The 25792-nt window shown below is 53.9% G+C and overlaps 1 protein-coding gene across 1 annotated transcript in view; it reads right to left on the minus strand.

The window, feature by feature from the left end:
* Positions 1-989: 989 nt before the first annotated feature.
* The window catches only part of Dhrs3 (dehydrogenase/reductase 3), a 34104-nt gene continuing 9301 nt past the window's right edge, over positions 990-25792 (minus strand). The window contains exons 2-6 of the mRNA XM_004639665.3: positions 8325-8468; positions 7166-7285; positions 6619-6857; positions 2355-2480; positions 990-1484 (exon numbers count right to left, since the gene is read on the minus strand). Coding sequence (XP_004639722.1) covers positions 1400-1484; positions 2355-2480; positions 6619-6857; positions 7166-7285; positions 8325-8468 — 714 coding nt within the window. The 3' untranslated portion in view covers positions 990-1399. The remainder of the gene's footprint in view (positions 1485-2354; positions 2481-6618; positions 6858-7165; positions 7286-8324; positions 8469-25792) is intronic.

Below are 25792 nucleotides of genomic sequence, written 5' to 3' on the forward strand. Positions count from 1 at the left end.
AAAAAAAAAAAAGAAACTTGAAGAGGCCTTGATGGTTCACCAGGTGTGTCTACCTGAGCCACAAGATTTGGTCCTCGATAACACACTATTTATCAACCTGAGTCTCAGAGCGCAGGTGCCACGGGACAAGCAGTCATTCTATAGGTGCTCAATAAACAGTGGAAAGGGTCATAACGTGGCCTCTCTACACGCAGAATAGGCTGATGCTCACCTAGGCTGAGGGTCTGAGCTTGGTAGCTGGAAGGGTTCGAGCTGAAGTTTGTGTCCGTGAAGGCTTATGGAACTCTGGGGATGCTCCTCTACTGAGTCAGAGGCCTGTTCTCCTCCTCTCCGGGGGAATCCCTACCCACACCTGCCACCCACTGGCATGAGCTGAGGGGCTGGACACTGTTGTGACAGGCACTATTTGCCTCTTCCTGCCCCTAGGCATGAGTTTTTAGAGCCTGGGGCAGCAGGGAGGCTGCAAAGTGGACCACAGGCATCTCTTCCTATGGGCAATTCCTTCCGCTGCTCCAGACCTCCCTTGCCCTGCAGGCAGGTGTGGCGAGACACCCAAGGCAGTCTGCTGCTCTGCACTTCCTGTACTGCTGTCACTGTTTCCTAATCTTCCCTCCATGGTTGCCATCTCGTCCTGGCATCTTGAGGGTTTTAACTTTTCTATAGTGTTCCTCTCTAGTACCAAGCTAGGTACACAGCAGGTGCCCAGCCAAGACTGGCCCTGCCGTGCCAGGTTGGTGGACCACTGTCCACAGACCAGTGCTGGATGGTTATGCCGGCGAAGCCACATGCTCCTGGAAGGCTGTGACCCGTGTAGGTAAGGAGTCATCTCTGACCTCAGACCTGGGCTTCAATCTCTCCGTATCTCTGTCCCCTTCTTTCCTCCAGGCAGCTGGGGTCTCTGTATGGACCATTTCTCTCCCAGTGGATGGGGATTTTGTGCTTAGGCCTGGCCCCGCCCAGTTTCCCACCAAGGGTTTGAAGCAAGGAACTTGCAAAAGCCATCACTCTTTATTTTTCCTTCCTGCCGATCAACCAGTTTGCTCAAGCTGAAGATGAGTGGGTTTCGGAGGGGAAGGCAGAGCGCCTGGGACAGACCCTCTCGGAAATAGTTTATGCACATGGCTGAGGATGGTTAGACTGGAGAAGCAACGTAACAGTAAACTCTACAGAATTGGAAATATACAAAAGTGTCAAGGTGGCCACCGGCTGGACTCTTGCCTCCCTATGGAGGCAGGGTTGCACCCATCAGTCTTGTGCAAAGGTCCTGGGGCTGGCCCAAGGGGCTGAGAGTCTTTGCCTGGAACAGAATCAGCCCGGCTCACCCAGCAGTAATGTGCCCACAGACGGGCGTGGCTGTGCGCCTGGGCACTGTGGGCCCCTCAGGCTCTGCCTCCTGCCTCTATGTCCGTCCTTTAAAAGTGTTCATGCACGTATAGGTTCCTGAGAATCTGTGGATCTCTTCCAGTGCAGCTTGTGGCAGTATGCTAGGATGGGGAGAGAAAAGAAAAGACTGTCAATATGGTGGTGGACAATGGCTGGGTCACTGAGAGCCACACCGGACAGGGTAGTAGACCAATGGTCCCACAAGCTCTCCTTCCCTCTCTTGCCAAGCCTTACACTTTTCTCATTATTCATGCCCTATTTGCCAGATGTTGAGCAGATGTGGCACCCTGCTCATGGATGACCCATCTACCAGAGCTACGAGCCACATGAACCTTTGTTCTTTATAAATGACCTAGTCTGTGCTACTCAGTTACAGCAACTGAAAAGACTACAACAGCATCTTAGGGCTACAACTCACTCAGTGATCAATCAACTCCAAGCTTTACTTCCTCAGCAAAGACTTTCTGTGAGGGACTGGGGTGGTCAGGTATGGTTTGGGAGTCACAGTCTCTGGGGCAGCTTTCCACAAGCCTCTCCTGGGTGTGACCCGGAGCTTCTGGGCTCCCCTTCACCTGTCCATCTGTCACACAAGAGCCTCTGTGGCAGATATCTTATTTCTTTTTTTTTTTTTCCATAATTTTATTGAGAAACAAATAGCAATGAGACAATTTCCAACCAAATTGGTAGGACAGTTTCAATAATCAAAGATATCTTATTTCTGATCCCCAGCCTCCCCGTAGATGTGGGACAGGGAGGGCCCCAGTCTGCCTGTTGACTCAAACAGGAGGTAAGATGGCGGAGTCATTTCCAGACAGAATAATCTGGAAGGCTTCCTGGTGGTGGATTTAAAGATTTTTCTTGAGGAAAGTGAGGAGAGGTGCAGTGCAGGGACTGGGAGGGCACGGCCTCTGCTGCCTGGGGGGGGGGGTGCTTGCCATGAACCTGATCCCCTGCTTTCCCTGGCCCCAGACCTTTTCAAGATAATGAGGATGTGCATGGTCCACGGGAGCAGGAGGAGGGCCTGATTGAGCTGCACGGCCTCCACTGTCCTCCGGGCCACCGTCTCTGGCTTCAGCGGGGGGAAGAGGTTGGGGAACCTGAGGACGGGAAGAGACACAGTGACTTCTCCAGGAGCGAGTGTTTCTGCTTGAGGCTGTTCTGTGGCCTCCACCCCCAGGGCGCCCCTTTGGTCGCTCTTGTGTGAGACACTCCAGCCTATGGAAACGCTGCCCCAGCCCTGACGTGCTGGAGTTCTGCGTCCCTTCACGGCTCCAGCGGGTGGGGGGGGGGGAGCAGAGGTCCCAGCGCTCAGGGCTCTGTCCTGGGAATCAAGCCCTTCTGTCCGTGTCACCTTGCACTCTGCGAACAGGGCCTTTTCCTAGTTGTCCAAACAGGCAGGCTCACTCTTGCAGGGTCCTACCTGGGAGGGCTCTCAGCAGCCTCACCGTTGCCCTGAGGGGCTTCTCATCTCGGCCCTCTGTTAGCCCTCTTCCCTGCATTCCTCACATCTGGAGTGGCCTGGTTTGCTCCTTGTTCCCGTGGCCGCCATCAGACCGAGCTTTATCCTCAGCCTCTAGCACTTTTGTTTTTTTTCTTGTTTTCTGTTTTAGGGAAGGGTCTACAGGGTGTTCACGGTCTCACTACTAGATCAGATTCCTAGTGATCCGCCTGTTTACAGCCTCCCAAGAGCTGGGATTACAGGTGCACGCCACCCCGTCCAGTCTCAATTGCCATCTCAGCATGCCCCCAGGGGCAGGGCCAGCATGGCAGGCCTGGGGATTGAACCCCCGACCCCTGCGCCTGCTTGCAGGGGCTTTAATCCGCTGAGCATTTAGCCGGCCCTAGCCTTTAGCACTTGGCAGGTGCTCACTGAACACTTGCTGAAAGGACAAGTGCCAGCCCATTTGCTGTTCGCCACGAGTGCCCTGCCTGTCCGTCTGGAGGCCTGGTTTCCCCTGTACAGATCAAGTCCTGGATTCATTCCAATTCCATGCATTTCTTTTTTGGCGGCCTCAAGATGCCCTCAGGGCATTTCTGCTTTGAGTGAATATCTGGGTTCGAACCACAGCATCCTGAGACTGACTGCATTGTTTAAGCAGGCACTTAAACAACTGAGCTGCTGGGCAGGGGCCCCCTTCCAGGCATTTCTAAATGAACGGATGATTGCAGGGGCTTCCTGCGCCCACGCAGTCACCCCTTACCCCCGGCCCGGCAACAATGCTGTCTCGTGAATGCCACGCCTGTGCACGAATCATCCTCTCCAACTGGCTGATAAGGGGACAGAGGCTCAGGGGATGGGAGAGCAACCCCAGCCTGCAGCGGCCACTGCCCTGGTGCCTTCATGCCCTGCTCCTGCCACCCTCCCCAGCTACAGACATAAGGCCGGTGCCGCTGACTCTGACCTAGGTGGCACAAAGCCTGCGTGATCTGCCCTGGAATGGGAAGATGAAGGGGGGCTGGGCCTGATGTCGTTCCTGAGCTGCTCTTGGGCCCCATGGTCTCAACCCTGCCCTGTCTTTCCCTTCACTGTGGTGATGGTGCATCTCGGCGGTCTGCAGTCCACAAGGGCTGGCGCCTGGGTTCCGCAGAGATCAGCACGTAAGAACGTGTGGGATGAACAGGGACTGACCACGGAGCCCCGTAGATGTGGTGGCTGCTCTGGACTCTCCGCCTCTGCCTGTTGCCTGTTCCGCCTCTTGGGGAAGAGATAGAGGGTGGGCAGGCCAACCTCCGTGGGCTTGGGGGGACCCCCTGGTAAGACCCTGCAGGAGAACCACAAAGGAGCCTCGAGCCACCTGCAGGTAGGATTTTCTCCTTTCGCTCCGTGATGGGTGGGATGGTCGTCGGGGGCGCTGGCCGAGCTCTGGACTCTAACGGAGGCCACACACTCCAGGAAAGGTGTGCTCAGCTAGCCAGCCTCTAGCTGGAGCTAACATCCCAGCCCCAGTTCCCTCATCTACAAAACGGGTTGCTGTGAGGCTGTCTGCGTCTGGGGGTGAGACCGGACTACAGAATAAATCAGTAAGCAGAAATTTAGAAACAAAGGCACCTGCTGCTATGGCCAGTCTCACTGAGAAACCATGACTTTGTCCTCACCTTCAACCCTGGGAGGCTGCTAAGCTTAGTTACAGTAAGAAACCAATCTTTCCTTCCTTCCTCTCTCCCTCCCTTCCTTCCACTCTTCTTCTCCTCCTTCCTCCTCCTCTTCTTCTCTCCCCACCTCTCCACCCTTCCTTTCAATTTTCTTTTCTTGCAGCAGTCGCTGGCTCAGCACAGGGCTCCCTGCACCAGGCTTCCGGCCAATCCTGGACCCACTTGTGCTCTTACAGGAAACTAAAGCTCATCCAGTGCGCACCCCTGGCAGGCATTGCTAGTCGATTCCCACAGAGGAGCTCATCCAACCCCGATACAGGGTACTGTTATGAGTCTGCTTGCATAGATGAAAAAACCGAGGCAGAAAAAACTCAAGTAATTTGCCTGAGGTCACGTAGAGCTGGGATTTGACTCCAGGCCGTGTAGGTCCACACTCCAATCCACTAAGGAAAATGACTTAGGGAAAACCTTCACTTTCTGTCTAAACACGTGGAGGAGGACGATGTTAGCCGATGAAACAGACATGTGAGTACAGTGGCTGTGAGTGTCCTGCTCCTTCAGTGCCCAGTGCACCCCATGAAAACGTAGCTCATCCCTGCCAACATGCATTTATTGAGTACCTCTCACATACTCAGTGGAAAAGAAACCAAACTGAGCTCTCCATGAGAAAAAAAAAAGCTATCAAGGAATCTTAATAGCATTTATACTAAGATGTCCTGGGCTTTATACCTGATGCATTGGCTGTGTTATTTCCAGTTCTTCCAGGTTTCCTATGAGGTAAATATTATTTCTCCCATTTTAGAGGAGGCCAGTGAAGCCTGGAGAGCTCATAAAGTAAGCCCAAAGCTTCGCAGCCACAGAAGAGCTGGGGGATGGTGCTAAATCCAGTTCTTTTGATGGGTGACTGCCCACGTCGTGCTGTCCCTGTGAACAACAACCGAGGCAGGCCGAGCGGTTCCCGCGTGCCTGGCACTAGGCTAAGCTGTCCCATCGAGTTCTCACTATGCTCCTTTCACGTCGCCCTCATGTTTGGAAGAAGCTGCATCCTCTTATTCAGAAGGCAGATCATCACAGATGGCAGCAAAACACACGGTGGAAACAGCTTTCGGCAAATGCCTGGCTTCTGCGTATCTAAATCCTCATGCCCTGCATACATCACGAGCGTGCTATGTATCGGGCAGTCAAGGTGTAGCTCGGACGACACTGCACGGATGTCATTTAACCCTCACCACCTATGACGTTAGCTGATGGCATGTTTTACAGACAAGCAGTGAAGTCTACAGAGCTATAATCAACCAGACCCAACGCCATTCAGTACATTACAGCAATGCGGGAGCCACAGCTTGAGTGCTGGGCTCCTAAGATTGAATTCCACCCAGCGGTCCACCTCTCTCTGTTAGAACTGTTCTGTGGAGAAAGGGCTTGGGCTCCTGTTTCTTCGCATTGAGCTGTGTTTGCATACTATGTCTTGAGCACACAGCTTGCTTCAGTTTTACCTTTTTTCCTTTTTAGTACTGAGATTGGACACTGGGCTTGCTGTGTGCAAGGCAAGTACGCTAGCACTGAACAACACTCCGAGCTCTATAGTAACTATTGCTATGTTATTACGATACATTTTTATTTTAACTTTTACCTATTTAGTCATCACCCCGATCCCCAAGAGGGTGGTTTCTTCTGCCTCTTTTCCAGTTCTGTGCTCATGCATGCCAGGGGCGGCCACTGCTCGGGTTTCCAGCACTAGAGCCCGGTTTTGCCCATTTTAGCACTTGAAATCATGCAGAAGGAATCAAGTCCTACAAGGAGCTGTGCGTTCTGGGCTGCTTTCACTCAGCATCATGCTTGTGAGCTTCACAGTACTACTCACATATCAACACTCTGTGTGCTTCTTATTATTGTGTAGTAGGAATCCACGGCACTTACGTGCCATATATACAGCATGTATTCAGCTCCAGTGCTTTGTGTGAGCTCCCTGAACTGGGAAGTGGGACCCTGACCTGTTAGAGCATCCCACAGCCTTGTAGGTAGAGAATGAGACACCAGAGTACGAGGCCCCAAGGCTTTTGGGTCTATTTATGACACAGCTTTTACGACAGTCCCCTGGCTGCCTCGGCTCAGAGAAGGAGGCTGGTGCCCAGCACTGACCTGACCCTCATACCCTGGAACATCTCTGTGCTGGTGTGGAAGGGCAGCACGGTGGTGGCACTGACGCCTGGACAGTCCAGCAGCCCCAGGGTCAGGCTCTCCATGAAGGCGAAGGCTGACGCTTTGGATGTGCAGTAGTCGATGGCTCCTGGGATAGCGGACAGCGCCAGCACAGAGTTGAGGCACACGATGTGGCCATTCTGCAGCTCCAGCATTCGAGGCAAGAAGGCCTTGGTGGTCTGAGGGTGGACAGCGGGTCAGTGTGGTGCTGAAACAACTGCCACCAACCCTTCCGCCCATCTTGGGGAGAGCAGTCTGCCCTGACACATACTCTACCCTAGTGACCATTCCCTCCTATAGCAGTGGACCAAGGGCCCATGGCTGTGGACACTGAGCTCACAGATCAGAAAACCTGTGGCTCCTGGGCCCAGTCATTCCTCTCGTACAGCCACTTTGTCCTCGGGCGTCCTTCTGGCCTCAGCCTCTCTCTCTCTGTTTCCACCTCGCCTCATGCCCAGAGCTGGCTTGGGGTCAGGCTAGCCCTTACCCAGAACTGCCCCAAAGTGTTGATGTGCTGGGACTTGAGGAGGGCGTCATCGTCACTGTCCATCAAGCTCTTTCCGTGGACCACGGCAGCGTTGTTCACTAGGATGGTGATGTCACCCACCTATGGACAAGAGGAAGCCAGGGGCCATGAGGATGGCCAGCCCTGGAGGCTTACAGGTGCCTGAGAACAGACCAGAACCCACTACCCCCAGCCACATGGCCTTGGGAAGCTCTGTCACCTGTCTAAGCATCAGTCTTGTTTGTAAGGTCACGGTGGTGCCAAATCAGCTGTGATCTGAGGATTAGGAATATATTATGGCACCTATCAAACCTGGGATATAGTATATCTTCAATAAATGAGGTTATGCTTACATAAAATAGTTAACATTACCATGTGCCAAATACTTTAGAGGAGTAGCTGTTCCTCTCTTGGGGTTCACCAACTGTTATGGTTTGTGCCTAGCTGTCCCCCCAAAGCCTCATGCAGTCATGGGGCAGACTTCTAAAGTCTGTGACAAACTCATGATCCACTGGGATTATGGGTGTGAGTGCTGCTGGGATTATGGGTGTGAGTGATATGCCCAATCTGGGGAGGATAGCCTGAATGCAACAGAAGAGAGACACACTTGCTCTCTGAAGCCACTGTTGCTGCTACTCCTATTTGCTCTCTTGCTCTTTACTGCCACCATGAACGGCTGCTCTCTGTGCCATGTGCCGCTCTGCCTTGGAGCCAGCTGAGTGTGGACTGAAACTTCCACTGACTGTGAGCTAAATAAACTTTTCCTTCCTTCATTTTGAGTGTCGGGTATTTATCCCAGCAATAAAAAAAGAGTAACTGAGACCCCAACACATAGTCAGGGAGATGCCTAGAGTCAGGTGGATTTTCCCAGAAGGCAATGGGATATTTGTCTCTCTCCCAGTTTAGACCTGTAGGGCCTCAACTTCCAACGGGACAATAACTGATAATTCGTGTGATGCAATCAGCCCAGTCCCTACTCATGTCACCTGGACCAGCTCCATAGGCAAGTCCCCAGAGCTGCTCTGGACAATGCCATTCTGCCATAAGTGAAGTTCTCCCCCTGGCAATTGGGCATGTCCTCTTTGCCTGGCATTACTCTGTGTTCTGCCATGCCAAATACAGACCTTCCTGGGACACTGACCTTCTCCCGGACAGCTTTGGCCATCTGGTATACCTCCTCCCGGTTGCCCACGTCGCAGATGAAATAGTGGCACTCAGTACCCATCTGGCGAATCTCCTCTGTTGTCTCTTTCAGACATTTTTCAGTCCGGCCCCAGAGAACAATCTAGAAGGACAGAACAACATGATTCAGGGAGGCATAAAATTCAATACCTTTGTGTTATGGTTTTGATCAAAGCTCTCACGTGTACAGGTGACGAAGTCAGGACCTGTGTGTGCTGTTAGGAGCTGGGGATGCTTGGAGGTTGGTCCCTAGGGCCTGACCTGGAAGGACACATTGCCTCCCTGGCTCCTCCCTTCTCTCCCTGCTTCCTGGCCACCGTGACGTGAGCAGCTCTTATCTGAGGTGACCTTCTGCCTTCCGTTCATTCTCTGCCTTGGAGCCCACTGAACCTGGCCTAAAACTGCAAGTCAGAAAGAAGCCTCTCTCCTTGTCTCCTTGAAGTCATGGGCTTTGAGTATTTTGTCCAAATGACAGCAAGGTCACTAAGACACTTATTTTAAATTACTGACTTCCCTGCTTCTGCCCAAGAGTAAAGCCTATGAAGCTGTTTAACAGTACAATCTTTACAAAGGAAAACAGCCTACTGTCAAGGGAACCAGCATTTTTTGAGTCTTTTGAAAAAAATTATGTATTTGGAACAGGGTCTCAGGGTGCAGCGTGGACTTGCGATCGTCCTGTTTTAGCCTCCCCAGCACTGGGATTACAAGCATGCGCCACCACGCCCAGACTTGGTGGCTGGCTCAGCGTGTCTAGGGGGTGGGTCTCTGGGACATGTGGTGCCAGAGATTGGACCCAGTCCCTGTGTTTGCCTAAGCAGGTGCTTAGTCTGCTGAGCTATCTCACCGGCCCTTGAGCCTATTTTGATCAACTGACATGCTATTTACAAGTTTCTCAGATATTTCATTTAGCAGGATGTTTCTTGCCAGCCCAAAGCCAGCTATGATGAGTGCTCTTTCTGCACAATATTCCAAATTCTCTCCTTTAGGACTTGGATGACCTCACCAATTAGTCTAGAGCTGGGATGATTTACACCAGGTGTTAGGACAGAGGGAGGCTCTGCCTGTGAGGCCACAGATGCTGCAGGGAACTATAATCCCACTGCAGTCAAGCTGAGAAAGGAGGACAGGAGGGGGCATCCAGGCACCTATAATAAAAGTGGGCTCCATGTGGTAGGAGGTCACCCTGGCAGCACCAATAAGTGGGTACATAAAGAGTTTGGGCTAATCTATGAGTAGTCCATGATAGGCTCAGAAAGAGCCAGGCATAGTGTGGCACTTGCCTATAATCCGGAATTCTGGGAGGCTGAGGCAGGAGGATTGTAAATTAAAGAATCAGCACAGAGGGAGGGAGAAGGCTGGGCACCCAAACTGCTCAGGTTAGAATCAGGGAAATCAAGAGCTGGAAGGATTTTAGGGATCTGTCCAAAGAGTTCCTACTTTTCATTTCCTTCCAAAATGACCAATGAGGACTGCACTTTGTGGTACACACCAGTCATTCCAGCAATAAGGAGGCTGAGGCAGGAGGATCATGAATTCGAGGCCAGCCTGGATAAGTTTGAGGTCCACCTGAGCTACCTAGTGAGACTGTCTCAAAGAAACAAAAAATCCCTCTGAATAAAACCAAAATCAGTGAAATTCCCCCAATACAAAACAAAACAAAAACCCCTCAATATGAAAACCCTAACACGTGTGGCTAAGAAGAAGAGTATTTGTGATATTTGCTTATTCTAAGGATGACTACCGAGAACACACGGCCGCCTTGGGAAGACAAACATTCTAAATTGGGTCTTACTGTAGCTGTGGTCCCAACAGACCAGCGTGCAGGTGATTTGCAGATTTTGCTTTGTCACAGGGGATGGCAAAGTGAAGGGCTCTAGACAAGAGCAGTTCACCCCCTGCTTACCTTAAAACCTGAGAACTTTCCCTAGAACAGAAAGGCTGCGAGATGGGTTGAGCTGGGGGGATTCTGGTGGTTTCCAAAGGACCTCATTGTTTTAAATTAAACTTCGAAAAACTTTAAAAATACGTTAAAAGAAAATAAAAGTGTCCCCTCAACCCCTAAGAAAATCTGTGGGAAACCTCATTTTGAAAGCCCCGCTCAGCTAATTTAGAGAAAGTCCTGAAGTACGGGAAGCTCTCAGAAGGGTTTATCTGCATGGCCACCTGCCCATCAAAATGGACTGCAGCCATACAGGCTGCAAGGGACACATTCTAGTCTTTTGAACTAAAAACACAACGTTCCCTCTAGGAGAGGCTGGAGGTTTAGCTCAGCCACAAGAATAGAGAACAACACTTGCTCCAGGAAGGGAACCTGGTGTGGTATCTACCAGACCCCACCCCTGCCCTAAAGCTGCTATTATTCTGCTTTTCTGCCATCTCCCTTATCATCTCCCCTTCATTTACCTCCCATCCCTCCTTTTCTCCTACTCATAGCACCATCTATCCACTCACTCATCCACTCATCCATCCACATATCCACCTATCTACCTACCCATGTATCCACTCATCCATCCACCCACCCACCCTTAATCAATCCATCCATCCATCCACCCACCTTCCATCCCTCCATCCATCCACCCACCCACCCTTCATCCACCCATCCACCCATCCATTCACCCACCCATCCTTCATCCATCCACCCATCCACCCATCCATCCATCCACCCACCCACCCCTCATTCACCCATCCATTCACCCACCCATCCTTCATCCATCCACCCACCCACCACCCATCCACCCATCCATTCACCCAAACACCCTTCATACATCCACCCACCCTTCATCCACCCATCCACCCATCCATTCACCCAACCACCCTTCATCCATCTACCCATCCACCCACCCACCCACCCTTCATCCACCCATCCACCCATCCATCCACCCACCCACCCTTCATCCACCCATCCATTCACCCAACCACCGTCCATCCATCCATCCATCCATCCATCCATCCATCCATCCATCCATTCCCTCCCCACCCATATCCCTGAGGGCATAAGCTTGAAATGCCAGGAATCCTTGGCTTTCTTTCTCCTGCTCAGTCACCTTTGGCTCTTGTGGGAAACAGGCCCTCACAGCTTGTAATTCCCTAGTATCTGGCTGAGGCAAAAAAAGCCTTTGCTGACCCAAGGAATTTCTAGCCACATCAATGTCGGGGAAAAGCCAGGAGCCTTGTTGGGAAGCACCCGGTACAGCTGTACAGGAGGACACATGATGCCCTTGGGGTTCTAGGGCAGCAGTCCCAAAGGCGCCCATCACTGTGGGACCTGCAGCTGCTCTGCACAAGCAGGTGGTGTGTTCCTCCCCACAGTGATTGGGGCCAGGGCCTGTCCCCATGTCCCCAGGACTGGTGGTGTGTAAGAGAGTTGATGGATGGCAGGCGAAGCTGCTCTGGTCACAGCTCTTCCTCTGGCCCCTTGCTAGGACCCTCTGGGGAAGCTGAGTTATTCATCACGAAGCTGGAAGGTGTAACTCCTCAGGCCCTCCCAGGTGGCTCCACCTCACAGCTGACAGGACAAGGGCCCCACCTGGTGCCAGATAGGGTGAGTGAGGCTGGACAAGGGAGGTGGGCCTGCAGGAGGCAGGGACAGAACCTGGGCAGGGGTAGAACACACGGAGCAAAGTGTAAGGTCAGAGGCTGACACTGATTCTTTGGCTGGGTTCATGAAATAAGGTCTGGAGCCTGCCACCCCCTGGCTTCCTTCCCTTCTGGGGCAAACAGCAGGCTCCTGTACCCTCTCTGCCTGGGGACAGTCAAGCAGGAGGATGGAACGGAGGGTGACTTCAGCCTGCTGAATCTAGTCAGGACTGCTGTCTAGGACCCGGGTCCCGCCCTGGCCTCATAGCCAATCCTTCTTTAGCTCCAGTCCCAGCTGAAGCCTCCTAATCCTCTCACATGAGAGCTGCCATTATCACTCTTCAGAGCCACATTCAGGGATGAGGGTGACAGGATTTGAACCCAGAACTTTTCCTTCTATAGAGGCAGCCCAGAGCACCACGCACGGCAGGTTCAAGGATGAAGCTCCAAAGTTCCAAGTGTCCAGCACCCAAAATTCACTTCTACCCAGAGGCCCTACTTAGGCCTTGTATAATATCAACAGCAAAGCTGGGCGTGGTGGTGCCTACATGCATAAGGCTGAGGCAGGAGGATCGCTATGAGTTTGAGGCTTGATAGTGAGTTCAAGGCCAGCTTGGATTGCGGTGAGACCATCTCAAAACAAAACAAAACAAAAACCACTGCCACCATAAAACAGTCACAGCAGCACTGCCCATCAGCCTGCCAAGCCCACTGGGTGGTAGGCACTGTACCAGTGGGCGAGATTCCGGCCTTTGGGAGCTCCATTTGGTGGGGGCAGACGGAGAAGGAAGAGGCAAACCACGGGTCATGAAGGAGCGTAGGCAGGCACAGAATAAACACGCAGGGGACCGAGAGGCAGCCATGATGTGTCGTTATAGACAGCAGTCTAAACTCTGAGACAGCATCTTGTCATAGGTCACACTCAGCCACTGAGTGACGACAGCTGGGATCTGAACAGCAGTGTCGTGCAGTTTATGTCCAACTGCATGAGGGAAAAGTCTCAAAAGAAAAGGCTATTTATAATCTTAGGAACGGAAGATGCGATAAAAGCATCGCCAAGTACCCTTCCCCCACAAAGGTTATTTACACACAAGCAACTCAGCACCACAGGGGCAGCTGCCCCACCCCCGGCCCTTCAGTCCCCTAGTCGGGCCTTCTCAGAGTTCTCACGTGTCATAAGGCCCTATTTCATCTTCCTCTTTGTTGTTTATCTTTGCTTTCAATTCCAGAGCTTCTCACGGGCTCCTCTTCACTCTGCAGAACCCTTCCTGAGTGTTCCCTCGGTTCTGAAGCCTCTCTGGCTGCTCCTCCCGTCCTCCCTCCAGCACTAGGCTGCGATTCTCGTCATGGGCCGGACCCTGCGCTCAGCATACAGATGTTTCATTCTTTGATCCTTACAGCCTCAGGGGGTGGCTGCCTCCGCTTCCCAGGTGAGCCTTGTGCTGGGCCCTCGAGCCTCAGAGCAGAGCGGCAGGACTCAATTCTTGCTCTCTATGAGGCAGCCGGGTTGGCGCCTGCGCCAGTGCGCAGCAGATGCGGCGGCGCAAGGATCCCTCCGTGTTCGTGTTCCGGAGGATTAGTGAGCTTGTGGGAAAGTGTGCTCACTTCAGCCCCAGCTCTAGCCAGGCTGGGCAGAGCAATAGCTCAGTGCAGATCCCCCGGCGCGAGGTCCTGGCCAGAGGGTGCGGGTGCCCCTTTCTGCCCAGCCTCGCTCCTCACCCGGGGGCTCACGCCATTGCCTGGCCTTGGCCGTCTTTCCTGGAGTTCAGCTGCGGAGCGCGGTCCCACCGGGGCTGTGAGCCGGGTGGTCCCGGGCGGCTCCCAGGAGGAGCATCTGTTTATAATTGGCAGCCCCGGAAAGATCCAAGTCCCTGGGCAGGTCTTTGGCAGGCCAGCTCCTGTCCCCAGGGTCCCTCACTGTGAGCTGGAATGTGCTGTTGGCTTCGCAGGAGGGCTGAAAATACCCCCTGGAGACCCCAAGGCACAGCAGGCTGGGTGGTGAGGGCGCAGGCCCAGGGCGGAGGGCGCGCGGCTTGCCTCCTCTCCCCGCCCGCACAGCAGGAGAATCAAACAGAAAACCATCCTGGCGGCCAGATGAGAGCAAGTGAGCAGTTAGTGTGTGACACAGCGGAGCTGCTGTGGCTGCCACACAGAAAGGGCCACATGTGCCTAGCGGAGGGCGGGGGGCATGGAAAGTGCGGACACAAGCACTGTCTCAAAAGGCTGCACATATGTGTGTAGCCTAGGTTAAACGCTGAGTTTCTCTTGCTGGGCATGGTGGTGCACAGCTGTAATCCCAGCACTTGGGAGGCTGAGGCAGGAGGGTCTTGAGGCCAGCCTAAGCTACACAGTGAGTTCAAGTCCAGCCTGGACTATATAGTGAAACCTTCCCCCACCCCACCCCCCAGATTCCTTCTCTTTACCATTTCCATTTCAAGGAGTAAGACGCGGGCTCTAGAATAGAGCAGCTCAGAACCCGGGCTCCAGAGCCAGGGTATCTGGCTTTTATTCCTTGTTCTGTTCTGTTCTGTTCTGTTCTGTTCTGTTCTGTTCTGTTCTGTTCTGTTCTGTTCTGTTCTGTTCTTTCTTTCTTTCTTTCTTTCTTTCTTTCTTTCTTTCTTTCTTCTTTTCTTTTCATTTTGTTTCGTTTTGTTCCATTCCTTTCCTTTCCTTTCCTTCCCTCCCCTCCCCTCCCCCCCCATAGCAGGGATTTGGTGTCTATGTGTAAAGGTTAAAGCATCCACTTGGAGAAAGGTTGGGCAGGTTAGCAAGGGCGTAGTGAAAGCTGGCTGCTAGTGCTATTACGGATACAGCAATAGGAATAGATTCCCCTGCTCAGAGAGGATCCCTCTGCCCCCAAGGAGTAGAGATGCTGGGTGACAGCTGTCCAAAGACCCTGAGTGGCTCTCTCAGTCTTGCTTCCTCTGGCCTTTTTTTTTTTTTTTTTTTTTAATGTATTTGATACAGGGTCTCACTACACAGCTCGGACTTGTAATGATCCTCCTGTTTTCAGCCTTCCTAGCACTGGGATTACAGGCGTGTTCCACCATGCCCAGAGTCGGTGGCCAGCTCAGCGCGCCTGAGGAAGGGCCCAGCATGGCATGTGGTGACGGGAAGGGAACCCTGGGCTTCCTAAGCAGACACTTAAGTCCGCTGAGCTATCTTGCTAGCCCTTGGATGCAGCTTTGACCAGTGCAGGACCAGGGACTCAAAAGGATCACTCCACCCCCATCCTTTGCCAGACTTGGAAGACCTCCTTCACCCACAGGTTGGCACAGCCATGAAGCTGCCCTCTGCAGGACAGGGTGCAGGTCATCCCTTGGCCAGACATCTTGGGGGAAACAGGTTTTCAAGCTGGGTTTGGGGGACCCTGGGAATTCTAGAGGCGAGGCTCTGGGCTGCTAATGGGTAGGGGGTGTGGCAGACATGGTCCCAAACTTCCTCTTCCTTCCTGTCCTGGTATGTGGAACAGTGGCGCTTTAGCTAGGCATCTGTAACAGTCATTTTTACAAAGACTGAGGCTAGAAAATACTCCTGCTAGTGATGGAAGCCGGAAGCCGTGCTTGAGCTGCGCCCTATCCCAGCACTGTTAGGAGGTGGGGTGGACTCCGTCCGCTTCACCAACTCTCCCCCATTGCCAGCGCTGGTCTGTCACCCAGCGCTGGTCTGTCACCCAGCGCTGGTCTGTCACCCAGGCCCAGCCAAAAGCCCACCAGCCCTTCTGCTTCCCAAAGACAGCCTTTCCAAACGATCTTCCTGAGGGGGTGCTACCAAGTACCTCAAGCCCAGACCTCCCAACCCTGTCCACCTTTGCTCCCAAGAGCCCCGTGTGCACTGTCTGCACGCTTTGGGCCGTACCCTCTTGGGGAATGATGGCAAGAATGCCCTGCTTCAGCCAGGCCAGGGCCATGGAAGGCTGGAGGTGGAACCCTTCTGGGGTCTCCAGTGACATCACCCTAGCAACTGCAGTTTTGTGGTGTGGTGGGATCTATAAGCTGGGGTTGGAGCTGCATCTGTCGCCCCATTGATAATAATGAAAGGAGGTGGCAAGTATTCTGCAAAGTGTGATTGAAAACCACGGTGAAGGTTTAAATTAAAGCCATTTGATTACATAATAGACACAGTGTCATTAATTGCCCTCTGAATAATCCTCCCCTGTGCTTCAAACACACTTATCCCATCCTTCATGCCGCTTTCCGAAGCAGTTCTGGATACTCTCTGAATCGACTCAGAATGTTGACCTTTCAGGGTCATTTTGACTTTGGGGAAGAGGCAGAAGTAGTCCGGTGCCAGATACGGTGACTAGGGTGGATGACGACACACAGTTATCTTTCTACAAATCTGCCTTCCCGTGTTTGGCATGTGGCAGCACCTGTCACTGTGTTTTTGATCATACCTTGTAAAGAAGCTCATGGAAGGGGCCTTTCAGAACCGCTTGAGAATACAAGAAGGGGACATATTTGGGGTTTTAAATATTTGATTGTTATTTATTTGGTTTTTGGAGACTGGTCTCTATGCCATTCAGGCTGGCCTTGAACTCTCAGCAATCTGCCTGCCTCAGCTTCCCAAGTGCTGGGATTACAGGTTACTCCTGCCATGTCTGGCTATGGGGGAGAATATTTTGAAGGAGACTGTGGCAATGTCTTTTTTTGCAATGAGCTTTTAAATTTCAAAACTTTAAATATTCACTGTAGATTTTGGTTCATTTCTCCTATGATTATACCACTGCCAACCTCAGGAGGTCAGAGGTGACAAATCCCACTAGGCCTCTCTGTCAGGGACGTGGGCCATATCTTTGCTGTCATTCCTCGTCCTGCACTGCTGGGCCACACAGCGACAGCTAGGGCTCTCCCTAGAGCCCTGAGAGAGAGGTCTGTGCTGGCTCAGGCCCCAGTTTGGCCTGCAGGGAATGTTTTAGCCACCGCAGGCTCTGTGGGAGAGGACTATTAGGAAGTTCCCCAAATTAGATCAGCCGGTAGTGTGGCCCTCCCACAAGTCCTTGACCACAACTTGGAGCTCAGCAGAGACTTCCTCCAGGCAGACGTGCAGCCTGGAACTGCTCCCCTTGGGAACCACAGAGGAGACCACAAACTCTAGCACCTATGTGATGTCCACTACCAGTAGCCATCATGAACCACTGACTTCTGCAGGTGCAAAGGAACCCTGTCAAAGAATGTCCAAACTCATTGCCCAGGTAACCCCGGCATGTGGGCATGCCTGGGGCTCCCAGGATAGGAGGGGAGGGCGCCACCCTGTCCTAGTACAGCTCAGGGCCCCAAGAGGCACACGGTGTAGAGCGGGGGACAGTGACAGTCATCACTCCATGGCAAAGACACTAGAGCTTTACAGGGCAGCGTGGAGGCGGGAGCTGCTGTCCAGAGCGTGGCTCAGCCTGGTGCCATGGCTGACGGCTGGGTGGGCACACTTGCCAGGCCTCTTTGGCCTCCCAGTGGGTGGGGAGGGACACCACAGCTAACACTGGCAGGGCTCCCTTCGGTGCTGGGCCCTGCCCTGAGTACTTTAAAATCAGTTCTCCCTGCTGGCCAGGAAACTGTAAGGGGCATGATGTGTGCACATTCAGAAACTATGTCCTCCAGAATCTGAGTGTGACCTGTTTGGATAAGAAGGTCTTTTTTTAAAAAAAAAGAAGAGGAAGTCTTTACTTTGCTCACAGTTCAAAGAGGTTTTGGACCATAATTAGCTGGCTCCAAAGTAGAGTGACAGCACAGAGGAGAAATGGCCCATGGTGGGCAGATGGCAGCAAAGCAAGAGGCAGCTGGCAGTGAAGCAGTGGAGCAGTGAGTGACAAGCAGTGACAATAGCAACCCTTTTTCTGTCCCTTATATTTTGTTCAGGCTGCCACCCACCCTAGCACCCATTAGGGGCACCCTAATCCTAGCACTGCACCGTGAATCAACCCCAGCATTCCATCCTTAATCCCAGCATCACACACTGGATCCAGCCACCTCTGAAAAGTTCTACATATGACCGCACCAGCCTTCGGGGAGACATCGAGACATAAGCCATGCCCTTCCGGGCCCTAGAGACTCACAGCATATTCATTCCACTAGACTTCTGGGAATTGTCGGCTTCATCGTCTCTATGATACGTCTGAGAATTCTTTGGAATGCTAGTTTAGTTGCCCCAATCTCCTTAAGGTGCTCTTGATCATGGAAAGATCTTATTTCTCCATTAAGTATGAAGGAGTTTTTGCAGGATGTATCAGGCTTGAAACACTGTACTCCAAGCTCTCCTCGCCTTTAAGCTTTGTGTTAAGTCTGTTACAAGGCCTTTGCAGATATAATGAAGTTAAGGTTTTTGAGGTCAGATGGCCCTGTCATTCCAACCTCTGAAACCCAGAAGGTGACCCCTTCTCCCCCGTCCATGGCGCCACTCTGGGCCCAGCAGATCCCCACTGGCAGGACCACTGCCTTGGCCCTATGGTGCCCTTGCTCCATCCCTTCCCCCGCTAATTCTGAATGAGGCCAGAGAGATCCTTCTAGAACCTTAGTCTCATCTTGCCATGCCATTTTCTACTTACAGCAGCTTCCCTCTGACTCAGGCCCTTTCCCATCTGTCCCTATCTGACTGCCACTCCTCTCCCTGAGGGCTGTGTGGTCTCTACTCCTACTGCAGGGCTCTATCCTCCTCCCTGAGGTTCTGTCCTCTCTGCCCAAAAGCAGAAGCCCTCCTGTGAAACACGCTATCCACCTGTCACCTGCTCCAGCCCATGGCTGCTTAATCTGCCCTCTTGGTCTCTTCTCCCTCTGGCCGAGACACCCGTCTCCTGGGGTGGCCACCTCATGTCTGTGAGGACAAAGAGCTCTGCCAGCTCAGGAACTGCTGCCTGCTAGTGGTCAACAAGAGCTCGAAAATGGCACAGGACACTTGGTGGTGTTTCTGCAACACCCCTGCTGTGATTCTTGCAAACCATGCTGGTCCTGAGTCCACTCAGAAAACTCTCCACAGAAACAGGCGAGGACACCTTCTCTCTTCAGTCAGAACCCTAAGCACCATTTTTTTAAAAAAATCACAAATGTCATCAGTCTATTCAATGAGCCCTGGGGCTGCCTTCCTCCTACAGACCATACTGGGCAGGGACTAGAAGACCCAGACCACAGGTATGACCTGGGCTCTAGTTCCTCCAGCTGGATCTCCTGGTGAAGAAGCCAGGTAGATGACCTTGGGGTGGCTGAGTTGGGATTAGGAGGGGGTGGGAGGGAGGAGCCAGCATTTAGATTGTTCTCAGGTAGGCGCTGTGCACAATTTCTGTGTGACCTTCTTGTGAAGGGGATTCTAACCCAATACTCTAACTTCTCCAGGCTGACCTCCCAAAGCAACATTTGAACTGGGACCCTGAAGCCAAATCCTTTTAATGTCCCTGTCTTATTTTTCTTTCTTTCTTTCTTTCTTTCTTTCTTTCTTTCTTTCTTTCTTTCTTTCTTTTTTTTTTTTGCGGAACCGGGGATTGAACTCAGGCCCTTGCGCTTGCCAGGGAAGCGCTTATTCCACTGAGCCATCTCCCTGGCCCCTTTTCTTTATATGTAGAAGTCAGATGGCAACAGACACCTGAGTAAGAGACTGTATAATAAACAGGGGTGGCTGAAGGTACATGGCAGGAACATGAAGTTCTGAGGGTGTGGTGGTCACTGGTAGGGTCTGGATGAGGTAGGGGACCTCTGGCACGAGGGGACATTTTAGCAGAGACTGGAGGAGTCGTGCAGGTGTCTGATGGAAGAGGCAGACAGGACGGCAGCACAGAGGCCCTGGGTAGGTGGTGAGCAAGGAATCTGGTGTGGCAGAGCTGAGGAGACTCCAGCCACAGATTGTTGGAATTGGACTCGGGGGGCAAAAGGGGTGCTTTTGTGGAGGGTAGACAGTAGAGAAATGACTGCCTCTGCCAGGGCCTCTGGGACAAGTTGCTGCTGCTGCAGTGGAGTCTGGGATGGGTGGGAACCTGAGTAGTGGAGGGGCCGAGTTAGGAGGGAAGAGGTCTGGGGCTGGGATGCTGGGTGGACGGGAGGAGGGGACACAAGAGCGTGCAGGATCCGCTGCCTGCAAAGGTGAAGAACCAGGCTGCAGGGCCCTGAGCAGCACTGGCCTCCCTCTCCCGGGAAGGTGGGCTGGGGCAAGTCCCAGGGATCTAGGAAGAGACAGGTGCTTGAAAGGCCAGGTCCTTTCCCTCAGCTTCCGGAGCATAGGGAGGGGGCGGGGAGGGGAGGGGAGTGCCCATCCTCACAAGTACCCATGGCTGCTTCCTGGCTCAGTGGCTGCACACAGGTCCACTGCCCACCTAGCTGGATAGCACAGTGGTCTGCATTCACCCAGCTTGCCCCCACAGCCAAGAAACTGAAGCCTGCTGGTGGGGCTCACATGGTAGGGGGCGACAAGGAGCAGCCTGCCTGGAGAGGAGGCCGGAGGTTAGGGAGCGGTTGGGTCAGAGTCCTGAAGGGGTAGGTGGGGCCCTGAGGCTGGGAGATAAATGGGGCTAGGCTTCTGGGTGCAGAAGGGGGCACGGTTGGGGCTGAGGGTGGCATTGGGATCCTGGGTACAGATGAGGAGGGGACAACGTGGGGTAAGAAGGGGTGCCAGGCTGGGACAGAGCTCAACTGAGCTGGGGGGCTGGAAGTGGGACAGGGGTCCCCCTCCCGCCACTCCGGAGTCCGTCTCTTCCTTGGCGACAAGACCCACCGTAAACAAACTCGTGACGTCATGGGCGCCGCTGACCTGCGGCTGAACCCGAGCTGCCAACTGGCCGCGAAGTGCCAGCAGCCCGGGCCGCCCGGCCTACAGCCACAGCCACACACGCTCCGCGGCAGGCTGCGCCCAACAGGATGCTTCCAACGCCACCAGACGTTGCAACACGAAGCCAGTCTGCTGGCCGCCTGGTGAACCGTCCGCCGCCCTCCTCCGCGCCGCAGGCACCGGCCCAGCTGGAGCCCTCCCTCCTTCCCAAGCATCCCCAGGGCCTGCGGCTTCCACCCAGCTGCGGTCAGGCTCCCCGGGGGTCCGCACCTCTCCAAGGGGCCTTCAAAGCCAAGGGTTGGGCCTCCCGGGTCCACTCTGACCCTCTGCAAGGTGGAGACAGAGGGGGAGAGCGGGGATAGCTGCCTTGGCTCTTGGCTTGGGGTGGGGTGAATACCATGCTTCAGATGCAAAGGATGTCTCCGAAGTGTCCCTACAGCCTCCCACCGCCCCACCCCCCAGGCCCACCAGCTCGTTCCAAGGAGGCGCCGTTCAGGACCTGGCCTGCAAGTGCAGCCTGGCTGGGGCCTCAAGGAATCTGCTCTGGAGTTGATTTGCTGTGTGACTTTTGGATGAGTCACTTGGCATCTCTGGGCCCCACCGTCTCCAACTGGCCTGCCTCCTGCACTGGCGTGGGGAAGGTCAAAAGTGCAAGAACACTCCCCTCTGAGGGTGGCTCAGAGGCCTCAGGTGTTGGGGCCCAGCCTGGGGAGAAGGCAGAGGCTCTAGGACAGCTGGGGGCAGCCTGTCCGATTTCCCCCTGCCCCCAAACATGGCTCTGCATTTACTGGGAGAAGCTGGGGCATAGGATATCAACCCCCCTGGGGTTCCCTCACCACCCTGCCCATGTGGTGGGGGGAACCTCTAAGTGACCCCTGACCTTTGAGCCCACTTTTCTAGCTCTCTTCCTGGTGCTGATGCGACACCCCTGTCCTTCATGCTACTGGCTCACTGTCACTCCACTACTATGTGACCTTCAGGAATGATAATTCATTACAGGAGCACAGCTAGCACAGACGCATATTAGATTTAGGGGCAAAAGTCGCTGTTTCCTCAGGGGCTGCTCTGGGTGTAACAGTGAGGTCCAGAGCTCCAGTTCTAGGTCTCCAAATCCCCATGGCGTCGAAGTCCCACATTTTGTCTTCATTTCAACTCACACATTTGGGGCAGGCCTGACCTGAACCCTCACAAGAGGCCGTTCCTGTCTCCGCATCTCACTGTGGGAAGATCGCTGGGTTTGGTTTGGGGCTGTCCTATCCCTTGCTGTGGATGTCACTATTGACTGTGTTTTTTGAGACAGGGTCTCGCTAGGTAGTCCAGGCTGGCCTCGAATTCACAGTGATCCTCCTGGCTCAGCCTTCTGAGTGCTGGGATTCCACGCATGTGCCACCATGCATGTGAACTCCAAACGCTGGCACCATAGAACACCTGGCCTATAAATCATTCTCAAGAGCCTGTGCAGGAGTGGCTGAGTAGAACACCCGTGCTGCTGTGTGACACCTCTGGGAGCTGCTTGGAGAGGTGACAATTCCACTGTTCTTTTGGAAAAGGAAAGATGACCTTTTACTGGGAGCGACTCTCTCAGCATCTCTTTCACACCCCAGCGTGAAATCCTGAGTCACAGAACCCATGTGCCCAGAATACACTGGGAGTGGCGTGTCCCCAGGACCGCCAGCTACTCAGGCATAATGTACAGAACAGTCTCCAAGGATGAGCCCTGAATTACTTGCAGTGCGGGCTAAGGTAAGTACCCACAGGCCATGGATTAGGAATCAGCTTAATCTCTGCGAGGATGAAGGTCAGCTGCCATGGAGTTGGCCCTGCTGGCTGACCGGCGTCTTGTGCTATCAGCCCGGACAGCCTGGGACTTGAGAGGAAGTGGGACACAGTGACAGGAAATGGCCGGGTCAGCACAGCCTAGGGACCTGCAGGGGCTCTGCTCGGGGCCAGGCAAGGCAGGGCTTCCTCAGCACCAGCCCTGCAGAGAGTGACTCTCAGGGGTCCTCCTTCAGTGTCCCACTCACGCACCATCTGAGGATTCCAAGGGAAAAACAGGGTGCTCTCTCCCTCTTTCCCTAATGTGGTCTCGTCACGCATCCTGTAGACACGTCAGTGGCTCCCTACTGCTCTCTGGACTCTGCCCCACAGCCTCCCAGAGCCACGGAGCCCTCATCTCCAGCCACACTGTTTGTGTCCCACTATACAAACTCTTAGGTTCCCCAGGGAAACCCAGCTCTCTTTCTGTGCTGCCGTGTACCTGTGCTTCCCTCGGCCTTCCCCTGCTTCCACTACACCCTCGAGGCTTATTCTTCGCCTTAGACTCGATCCTCCCCAGAGCCAGTCCTCCTTTCTCAGCACTCAGACTGCCTGGTTCTGAATCCCAGGGCCGTGGGAGGTAAGTAGCTCACCTCTCTGAGCCTCAGTGTTCTCACCTTTAAAATGGGAGCAGTAATAGCGGATGCCTGCAGGGTTGTTCTGAGGGGCAGACGAGTTTGTTACTTAGTGCTGGGGAAACATTTTATAAACAAGGGCGGCACTGAGACTACTCTGGCAGCCCTGTCCATACTCATAGCCGCCTCTTACCACGTTCTGCCCCATACGGCCACCTCGGCCCCCATGTCCCTGCAGGCTGCCAGCCCATCTCCCCTGCTAGACGGAGCCTGTGCCACAGCTGTGCAATGCCTACCTGGTCCTTGTGACTAAGCAGAGTCCCCCACCCCCCGGAGCTCTTCCTTCCTCACCCCCTACCTGCAGCAAGTCCTTGGGAGGGGGACAACCCAGAGCCTTTTCTTCTGTGGAGTAGCTGCTCATGGGGTGGGGTACAGCGAGCACCCCTGTTTCTGTCCAGCGACCGTCTACAGCCCCAGCTACATCACCAGCTGTTCCTCAGCAGGGACAGTGACATCTTCCATCCTTGGGGACTCTCTGGCACCCAGAAGAGTTTCACTCCCAGCAGGTGCTCAGGGCGGATCCAACCAGCACTGTCCTACCCTTGGCCAGCGTGCTCAGCCATCTCACGAAATCACCCCCAGGTCCCTGCTGGGCTCAACACTGCCACTTTCTAGATGAGAAAACCAAGGCTGGGGAGGCGGCCGGCAGAATCACGGGCCCCTGAGAGGTCATGCTCTGCTCCCCAGCACCTTGGACTGTGGCACCTTACACTGCAAGGAGGAGGAGTTAAGGCTGCAGGGGGAATTCATGCTGCCGAAAGCCTGACCTGAACGCGGAGAGGTTGCCCTGGAGTGCTGTGGTGGGACTGATGTAACAATGGGGAAAGAAATGTGGGAGGGAGACGCCACAAGGGGAGATGCTCAGATGGCATGGGTTGTCCAACTGATGATGGAGGAAGGGGCCACAAGCCAAGGGCTGCAGACAGCCTCTAGGAGCTGGAGGGCTCCTCCACTATTTCCCGAGGAAACGCTGCCCTGCCATGTTTGCCCAATTGAGACCCAGCTAGGACTTCTGACCTCACCATAGTAGTGGTCATTTGTAACAACAGAGGCTCCTAGAAAGGACTTGTCCAGACCTGCAGGCCACAGTGGAGTATGCCCCAAGTATCCCCTCACACTCTAACCTACCGACACCCTTAAAACAAAGGAAATAAACTAGTCTTGCAGAAACACCCTGGAGATGCCTGCAGAAGGTGCAGGGCAGGGCTGGGGCAGATACGCCTGGTCGCAACCTCATCATGACTGACACAGGCTGAGGGCTCATTCCGTGCTCAGAATGTCAGCTGTAGTCTCTCATTGAATCCTCATTGGGCAGGTGAGGAAAGAGGATCAGGGAGGTCCAGCAACTTATCCAGGATCAAACAGTGAGCAGAAGAGCCAGAAGAGTATAAATGTGGGTGCATCTGATTTCTGAACCCAGAATCTGCTACATCGGTTGCACTGGATCCTTAAGAAAGGTCACCCTATGCATGTACACACATGTGCACACTCACACTTCCCCCACCCCGGAGGCTCAGGGGGTGGTGCTGGAGCGGAGGTCCTTGATGTACCAGTCAAGGAGTAGTGAGCTCTCACAGGGCACCGTGCCCCACATCCACCCTGCACCTGTTCCTTGCTGTTCCTGAGCTCTCTGCCCCCTCTGTCATGTGTTAACTGAGAAGTGGCCCAGACAGGCCAGGTCAGCCTGCCCTTTGTTGTCAACTGAGAGGTAGTAACAGGGCGCCAAGGGTGGAGGGACGATTTGTGGGTGTGTCAGGCAGGATTGCTGCCTTTGGTGGCTGTGCTGGCCCTGACGTCAGCCAATGGCCTAAGAAGCCTGCAGGCCAGACTTGGAGAGCTGGGCTGGCAGTACCAGCAGCTTGGGCCTTCAGGCAATTTCTATCGGGGTTCCTGAGACAGGACATCTACCCCCCTGTCTTCACTCCCTGTCACAGCGCCCCCAGGAGAATTCCACATCCTCATACACACTGTGGCTTGGCCAGCGGCAGAGCACACCTGCCTGTGAAGCCCGGCCTGTAGCCTAGCAGCCAGTCCCACAGAGCACCACCCTGGGGGTTGGGGAGGGGGGGCTGCATTCCCACCCTTACAGAACCGCTGGGCAGAAGGTCTGTCTGTCCACTGGGGTGTGAGCTTGGGGGATTTAAGACAGGAGCAACAGGACAAGCGCAGGACAAGCGAGGTGTGAGGAGCACTTAGGCGGAGAAGTCAGGGAAACAGTGGGAGGGTGGGGGGCAATGCAGGGCCTAAGAGGGGACAGCAGCGGTGGCAACACGGAGCTCCCGGAGCCAGGCTGTTCATCAGCCTGACCAGGGCCCTGTTGTCCCAGGAGCCTGTGAACCAATCTGAAGAACACCTCTGGCCTGGCTGACCCCAGGGCACCTGTCTGACCCATTAGACACCCTGGCCACTAAGGACACACTCGCGCAGGCTCTCTGGGACCATGAATATGTTCTCGTAGCCACGATTAACTGAAGGGCTGAAAAACAGGTGGGGGGTCAGATCCTACACAGCACTTCCTGGTTGTTGTGACTAAGTTGCGGAATCCCTGCACCTCTGTCACTAGGACGGATGACAGCCCGTGCTGGCAGGCAGTGTAAGGAGTAAATGACCTTGCTGTGTGCAAAGTGCCTATAAGCCCCACCCCATATAGTAGGTG

This window comes from Octodon degus, unplaced genomic scaffold (genome assembly GCF_000260255.1).
Source record: "Octodon degus isolate 3935 unplaced genomic scaffold, OctDeg1.0 scaffold00113, whole genome shotgun sequence".
Classification (NCBI taxonomy): Eukaryota; Metazoa; Chordata; class Mammalia; order Rodentia; family Octodontidae; genus Octodon; species Octodon degus.